The sequence below is a fragment of the Mastomys coucha genome, unplaced genomic scaffold, assembly GCF_008632895.1.
Source record: "Mastomys coucha isolate ucsf_1 unplaced genomic scaffold, UCSF_Mcou_1 pScaffold21, whole genome shotgun sequence".
Taxonomy (NCBI): Eukaryota; Metazoa; Chordata; class Mammalia; order Rodentia; family Muridae; genus Mastomys; species Mastomys coucha.
The window spans coordinates 117,075,381-117,083,976 of NW_022196904.1; the positions used below are offsets into that span (position 1 = coordinate 117,075,381).

Here is an 8,596-nt window from a genome sequence, read left to right on the forward strand (position 1 = left end):
ATACACACACATACACACACATACACACACACATACACACACACATACACACACATACACACACACACTCACACATACACACATACACACACACGTACACACATACACACACATACACATACACACACATACACACACATACACACACACTCACACACACATACATACACATACACACACACATACACACACATACACACACATACACACACACATACACACACATACACACACACACTCACACACACACACGCACACACACACACTCACACACACACATACACACACATACACACACATACACACACACACATACACATACACACACACGTACACACTCACACACACATATACACACACATACACACTCACACACACATACACACACATACACATACACACACGCACACACTCACATACACACACACGCACATACACACACACACGCACACATACACACACATACACACTCACATACACACACATACACACACATACACACACATACACATACACACACATACACACACACACATACACACACACGCACATACACACACATACACACACATACGCACACACACGCACACATACACACATACACACTCACATACACACACATACACACACATACACACACATACACACACATACACATACACATACACACACACATACACACTCACACACACATACACACACATACACACACACATACACACACACATACACACACATACACACACAGACACACACACACGCACACACACACACGCACACACACACACACACGCACACACACACACACACACACAGTTTGTTTTATTTTGTTTTCAGGACGAAAGTTTTTCTGTGTAGGTTTGGCTGTCATGAAACTCACTCTATAGACAATAGACCAGGCTGGCCTTGAACTCGGAAACTTGCTTGCTTTTACCTCCTGAGTGCTGGGATTAAAAGTGTGTATCCTGGCCGGGCAGTAGGAGGCAGAGGCAGGTGGATTTCTGAGTTCGAGGCCAGCCTGGTCTACGGAGTGAGTTCCAGGATAGCCAGGGCTACACAGAGAAACCCTGTCTTGAAATAAAGAGAAAAAAAAAGTGTGTATCCTCCCCAACAGAACTCTCATATATATAAGTGTATGTATGTGTGTATATATATATACACACTCCGCCCCCAACTTCTCAGGTTCTCGTGTAGCCAAGGCTGGCTTTGGACTCTTGATCCTCTTGTCTCAGCTTCTCAGGCATAAGTCACTCCACTCCAGCCTCTTGCTTTAATTTTTTTTTAAAAAATGGTTTAAAATTATTTTATGTGTATGGGTGTATGAATGCATGTTTATGTCCACTTGTGTGCCTAGTATCCACAGAGGTCAGAAGAGGATATCAGGTTGCCTGGAATGGGAGTTATCGATGATTGTGAGCAGGCAGATTTCTGAGTTTGAGGCCAGCCTGGTCTACAGAGTGAGTTCCAGGACAGCCAGGGCTATACAGAGAAACCCTGTCTCGAAAAACCAAAAAAAATAAAAATAAAAAAAATTGAAAATAAATAAAAAAATAAAAATTAAGAAAATTAAAAATTAAAGAAGTGAGGGAATACTGTATATCTTATTACTGAGAGCAGCGCCTGAACACTCAGGGTTTAAGAAAAAGATCTTGGAATTTGAGAAAACATCCCTGGAGCTTGACGTTGAGAAGAGTTCTAAGGAGAGAAGGAGAAGAGTGATGCAATATCTGAGACTGCAAGAATGTTCTAGACAGAGGGGTGGCAAGGACAAAGTCCTTGAGGGGCCAGGGGGAAGGGTGAGGCACACACAGGTCAGAGCAATGAATGGGGCCAGATGGGTATAAATTGTAGGTCATAAGGAAGACTTTGATTTTTAGTCTGATTAAAATTTATACTAACAACTGAAAGATAAGCATATAAGAAAGCCTGGTGCACCCAGTGGGGCAAGCTCCAGTTCTGAGTTGTAGGCTCTGGTTTCAGTTCATTCATTGAACTACCTATCATTCATTCTCCAGGCATTTGGGGGACAGGGAACGTTGTTCCAGGGCCTATGCTAAAAAATAGGGGAAAAATACCCTCACCTTAGTTATGGAGGAAGGAAGTCCTGCTTTCCCACAGGTGGGGTTAGCACTGCTAGTGTGGCTTTGGTAAGTGGTCCACTTGGGAAGTGAATAGATTAACTAAGAGCAACAAGGAGGAAGGGAGCCAGCGTGGAAGTGCTGTAGGAAGAAGGGCAGCCCTGCTTCCCCACTGATTCTAAGCTCTAGCCTGGCCTGAGGAACGGACTGGGCCAGGCCGGTCAGGTGGTCTAGACATGGATGTCTGCCTGCTGACTACTCACACTCCACATTTAGAACAGTTTCCAGAAAGTGGTGGGAGGGAGTGGGTCGGACAGCTAAATATAGCTCTTGGGCGGTTGAACTATCTGGGAGGGTCTGTCCGCTATGTGCGTGTCACCTGTTGCGTCCACCCACTGCCATCTGGCCCTAAATTCCTGCCCTTGCATTGAGCCTGCTGCTTGTTTCTTGCTTGTCTCTGGACACTGTTCCTGACTGGTCCTCCTGGGAATCTTTTTTGGCCTCAAGTTCTCCCAACAGACCTGTGAGTCCTGTGGGCCTTGAGATATGGGGGAGGAGAAGGGTTGGGTATTCCAGAGAGGTCAGTGGGAGGTCACCTGGGGAGGGGATTCTTGATAATTCCAGAGGAGTGAAGGCCCAGACCTAGGTCACAGGCTGAAGCCTGGGCTAACAAACGCCCAGTTGGGTCACATTTGTTTTTATCTGGGCTGAGAATGGCGATATACACTCACTTTGGGACGACACCGCGTCCATCCTCTTTACCAGATGGCCCAAACCAGACTCTTCCAGTGTGGGATGTGAGGTAATTACAGAATGGGGCTCTGGCTGCTGGGCCACAGACTGCTGGATTGAGTGAGTCTCTCTGATTGGGACTCCTTTTCCCAGGCTCATTATGTCGGCTGCACCCGGTCTTCTGCGCCAGGAACTGTCCTGCCCTCTGTGCTTGCAGCTGTTCGATGCTCCAGTGACCGCTGAGTGTGGCCACAGTTTCTGCCGTGCCTGCCTGATCCGTGTGGCAGGGGAGCCTGCCGCCGATGGCACGGTTGCCTGTCCCTGTTGTCAGGCACCTACGCGGCCGCAGGCGCTAAGCACTAACCTCCAGTTGGCGCGCCTTGTGGAGGGTTTGGCGCAAGTGCCCCAAGGCCACTGCGAGGAACACCTGGATCCACTGAGCATCTACTGCGAGCAGGACCGCACACTTGTGTGTGGTGTGTGTGCCTCACTTGGTTCGCACCGTGGTCACCGTCTTCTGCCTGCCGCTGAAGCCCACGCACGCCTCAAGGTGCGGGACACGGTGAAGGCGGAGTGGGACTGATGAACTTGCATTATGAGCTTCTGAGGATAGACTCCAAGGGTTGCTAAGGAGGGTGGGCAGGGCTAGGCAGCCCCCCCCTCCAAAAAAAAAAGAAAAAAAGAAAAAAAAGGGTGGGGGTGTCCATGAGGTGACTGCAGAGCAAAGCCCGCAAGAACTGGCTGGGAGCTGCCTGAAGAATAGCTACCTTGCTTGACTGCAATCCTCCAGTAAGCCTGAAAATGCCAGAGCTGGGTCTGACCAAATTGTGGTGTCTGGCATATTGGGACTAGGAGACTACCTACACACTCTTGGGTGAACTGGGTGGGCCTGCTAGACTGGTATGTTTGCATGGTGGAGGATCTGGTAAGACTAGCAGACAGAAAGTTAAAGGCATGCCCGAGAATCCCCTCTGTCCAGCCACTGGCAGAGGCCTACTCATTCCTGAAACTACTCAACTTGTGCAAGTTTTCGAGGGGCGTGGGAAAGATGAGGCCAAAGCTCACCAGGCGTAGGTAGCACCAAGATTCCAGCCTTATTAAGGCTCTTATTATAGTTTGAACTAGAATACAGCCCTTACACAGTTGTGTTATCCTGAAGTTGTACCAGGAAAAAATATCCAATTATCGCCGAATGGATATATACCAAGTACACAGGCTCCTACAAGTGATGTATATCACAAGTCACATGCATGCAGATACTAGCAGATAGGTGCCCACCTAGCCCAGGAAGGTCTGTAATTAAGTACTTATAGGCTATGGAAAACAAAAACAAAAACCCTAGCACCAGGTGCAGAGGTGCGGGGAGGAAGTGTGGTCTGGAGGTAAGGAGTGGTCCTCCCCTAGCCCAGTGAAACTGTTGCTAGTGTCTTCTGCTGCCTCACAGGCATTGCTTTCACAGCACTTAGTCTTCAGTCTCCTTTGGTAGCCATTCCCGAACATTCCAGGGCCTTGCCTCATGGCCATCCTTCCTGTGCTTGCCTTACTCAGTTCAGCGCAGCCCTGGCTGTGAGCCTGTTGTTAGGAGACCACCCAGCCCAGTTCCTCTTTGCTAACCCCTGAACTCTAACCTTGCTCATTTTTATCTGTGAAGAGAGACTAGAACCTATGAGAGACAGAAGTGTATCAGACTTCTGGAAACGTAAAGGGCAGACGTGGAGCTCCAGTCTCAGGGATCTGCATCAGCTTAGGCCATAAGCCTTAGAAGAAGTCTGAAGGAGATCCTAGAGAAGAGCTCGAGGGAGAAAGGGAACAGGGAGAGCTCTGGAGCCTGACTCGATGCCTCGGAGCTTTGACGGGCTAGAGGGTTAGGTCAGGAACCCATTTACCAGACTCGACTGGTTGAACGAGTTCCTGGGAACTGAGAGCTCATACGGACTGCTTTTTGAAGCTGTGCTGTTTGTTCCTGCACGCCCATGTCCAGCACCATGGCTGCTATGGGTTTCGCACTGTAGTCCTTGAAGTAGAAGGCAACTGGTTTTTGTTGCTGAGGTTGATGGCATCCAGTGGCCCAAGTCCCCCATATCTCCTAGGATGTGTCAAAACCCTCGAGAGTGGAGCCAGCCTCAAGCTTGAACTCCTTGGGCCAGCCAGGCTCCCCAGTACCTTCTGATGGTGCTTGTTTGCCATGGCTCAGTCCTGCGACCATGACTTATCCTGAACCTCTGACTGCAATCTGAGCCTCTGACCACAGGCACCTGGAGCAACCAGGCTGGCCTCACTGGAAACAGATGGTGATGGCTCAGGGGAGCACCTCTGAGGAAGAGACTGATCTGGCAGCTAGCCGGGAGTCATTGGTTCAGTCCTGTGGCTTCCCCTGGGCCGGTATCCCTCAACAAACATCACCCTGTGTCTTCAGTTTTTCCAGGGGAGCAGGAGGTGTCATCTGATTGAAATGGGGGTGTTACTGCTCCCATTCTGCATAGGAGGAAAAGGAAACTGATGGAGTAATGGTAGTAAGAAGGCACTGGTGACTGTGGCAGGAACTGTTAGCTCTTCCATGCTTGCACTCCAGGGATCCCATGCCAGCTCTCAGAAGAGTTAGCATTAGATTTTCTGTCCTCAGAGTCCACAGGCTCTGGCACCAGACTGACTGTGACTGAATTTTTAAAGATTTATTTATTATATATATAAGTACACTGTAGCTGTATTCAGACACACCAGAAGAGGGCATCAGATCTCATTACATCTAGATGGTTGTGAGCCACCACGTGGTTGCTGGGATTAGAACTCAGGACCTCTGAAAGAGCATTCAGTGCTCTTAACCGCTGAGCCATCTCTCCAGCCCGTGACTGAATTTTTAAGTAAGGGATGAAACCCAGGAAGGGAAGATTGTATTCCCTCTCCTCCCCTTCTATCCTCTTCTTCCTCCTCACCTTCTTCTCCCTCTTCTCCCTTCCCCCTCCTCCCTGTTCCTTCTCTGCTTCTTCCTCCCCCTCATTTTCCTTCCTTTCTCTTCCTTCTTCTCCTCTAAGACAAGGTATTAGGTATTATTACGTAGCTCAGGCTGGCCTCTAATTTGTGATCCTCCTCCCTCGGTCTCTTGAGGGCTGGGGTTGCAGACATGCGCTATCATGGCCGGCTTCCTCTCCTTTTTCATTCATCCTTCACTCGTTCTGGAAGCCTGCCGTGTACCACATGCCATGCTTTGCAGTGCAGTGGTGATCTTGTGTTTGTGATCCTGCAAAGGCCTACCTCTACTGGGGTTAACTGCTTGCAGGTGAGGCTGGGGAAATTAAGGCCAGCAGGAAGTTAAAAAAATAGAACATTGGGCTGGAGATGGCTTAGTGGTTAAGACCTCTGGTTTTCCAGAGGTCCTGAGTTCACAACCATCTGTAATGAGATCTGATGCCCTCTTCTGGTGTGTATGAAGACAGCTACAGTATATTCATATAAATAAAATTTTAAAAGGTAGAACATCACAGGCAAAGATACTAGGATGAAGTATGGTCAGGCCCAGAGAGGTATGTAAATGGATAGGGGTCCAGGCAGAGGGCTGGAGAAGGAGCTAACATCCAGGGGGGAAGTACAGATGGCAGGAGGGTGGTATTCCTATCATCTCTTTTAATTTGTCCTGTAGACACAGCTTCCACAACAGAAGATACAGCTGCAGGAGGCATGCATGCGAAAGGAGAAGAGTGTAGCGGTCCTGGAGCATCAGTTGGTGGAGGTGGAGGTGAGTGGGCTATGGTGGCAGAGTCCTGGGGCTGTAGGTCCAGGCTGAGGATCCCTAGGCAAGAATCTTCTCATCCCCACCTCAGGAGACAGTGCACCAGTTCCGGGGAGCTGTTGGGGAGCAGCTGGGGAAGATGCGGATGTTCTTGGCCGCCCTAGAAAATTCTTTGGACCGTGAAGCAGAAAAGGTTCGGGGTGAGGCTGGAGTTGCCTTGCGGCGGGAGCTGTCAAGCCTGAACTCTTACCTGGAACAACTGAGGCAGATGGAGAAGGTGCTGGAGGAGGTGGCCGACAAGCCACAGACAGAATTCCTTATGGTGAGCACTGAAGGACCTCCCTTCCTTGCCTCATGGCCACGTCTCAGGCTCCAGAGGCCTCATCCGGTTGTCACATGGGGACCCTGATGCTTGTTACAAGCTAGGAGTTCATATCAGGGTTGAGACTCTGAACTGTGGTTCAGATTAGATGGTGCATGTCTCCGTGGCACTATTCATGTCATGATGCTATAGGCTTGTGTGTCTACTGGGACAGTTTTCTTTTCTTTTCTTTTTTTTTCCTTTTTTTTTTTTTTTTTTTTTTTTTTTTTTTTTTTTTTTTTTCGAGACAGGGTTTCTCTGTGTAGTCCTGGCTGTCCTGGAACTCACTCTGTAGACCAGGCTGGCCTCGAACTCAGAAATCCACCTGCTTCTGCCTCCCAAGTGCTGGGATTAAAGGTGTGCGCCACCACAGAGGGACAGTTTTCTAACAGGTGGATTTATGTCTCCGGGATAAGGAAGGGCACTTGTTTCTGTTCACATGATAGTTAATCTCCAAGGGTGGCATTGAGACCTGGGTTTCTTTTGGCTTTTCTCGTCTTTCTGACCCCACACTCATCGTTAGAACTCCTCAGAGTCCTTCCTGCTTTATCTTCATTCTCATTTTCTCTTTCTCTAGAAATACTGCCTGGTGACCAGCAGGTGAGCAACCGGCTCTTTTTTTTTTTTGCTGAACTTGCTTGCCTTAGTCTTCCAGGGGTACCCTCTGTTCACAGTGTGCTTTCCAGTCATTTCTCACAACCATTTCTGTGCACTTTGTGCTGAACACAGACATGAAACAGCCTACGTCCTTACCCCAGGACCTCATATACTGGTACCACGGTGCCTCAGATGTGGAATAGGTCACAGGTATCATTTCAAGACTGCTGGGAGGGGAAGGGATGCTGAAGGAGACTTCCCAGGAGAACGGACATTGGAGCTGCAAGTATGGACAGGGGCTAGGGAAATAACACGGCAAAGTGTGGACTGGCCTCAAGCTCACAATGTGGGCAGGCCTGGAACTAGCGTTCTTCCTGCCTTAGCCTTTCCTGTGCTAGGATTATTGGCATGCTCCACCATGCCTGGCTCAAGCATTTTAAAGGGTGCATTTATATTCAATGGTATTGCATACAATGCTGTACAGCTGCCGTCTTCATCCATGTCCAGAGCTTTTCCATATTCTGAGCGCGTTTAAGGCAAGGGTGTGATAGGAGGAAGTCCTGAAAGCCCTCTCCAACAGCCCAAGTCCTCTAGTCTCTGGAGTAACTCTACCTGCCTCAGCATCACCTCTCCATCCCCAGGCTGCAGAAGATCCTGTCAGAGTCACCACCACCAGCAAGGTTAGATATCCAGCTGCCTGTCATCTCAGATGACTTCAAATTCCAGGTGTGGAGGAAGATGTTCCGGGCTCTGATGCCAGGTACCGAGAAGGGTGGGTGGCTCTTGGTATAAGTGTGGGGTTGGTGGGAGGCCCAAGGCACAGGGAAAGGCCTCCCAGGCTCACCTCAGAAAGCCACGGGAGAAGATACTCTTTGCTTCTGGGGTCCTTCCTTATAGCCCTCTAACCTGTGCTTGGAGAAGAACCTTTGAAGGCCTGGGGTTTACAATGGGTGAAGGCCATGGAATACACCCAGCTGACCCTAGGGGTCCTGCTGTGGCTGGGTCTGCGCCTCTGCCTGTGTGATCCTTGGTCAGCTCTTCTCTTTTTGTTTGTTTTTTTTTTGTTTTTGTTTTGTTTTATTTTTTTCAAGACAGGGTTTC

At 49.1% G+C, this 8,596-nt stretch overlaps 1 protein-coding gene across 1 annotated transcript in view; it reads left to right on the forward strand.

Annotated features, from left to right (window-relative positions):
• Positions 1 to 2,421: 2,421 nt before the first annotated feature.
• Positions 2,422 to 8,596, forward strand: part of Trim72 (tripartite motif containing 72) — an 8,365-nt gene continuing 2,190 nt past the window's right edge. The window contains exons 1-6 of the mRNA XM_031388457.1: positions 2,422 to 2,601; positions 2,964 to 3,360; positions 6,448 to 6,543; positions 6,629 to 6,859; positions 7,476 to 7,498; positions 8,137 to 8,255. Of these exons, the coding sequence (XP_031244317.1) occupies positions 2,971 to 3,360; positions 6,448 to 6,543; positions 6,629 to 6,859; positions 7,476 to 7,498; positions 8,137 to 8,255 (859 nt within the window). The 5' untranslated portion in view covers positions 2,422 to 2,601; positions 2,964 to 2,970. The remainder of the gene's footprint in view (positions 2,602 to 2,963; positions 3,361 to 6,447; positions 6,544 to 6,628; positions 6,860 to 7,475; positions 7,499 to 8,136; positions 8,256 to 8,596) is intronic.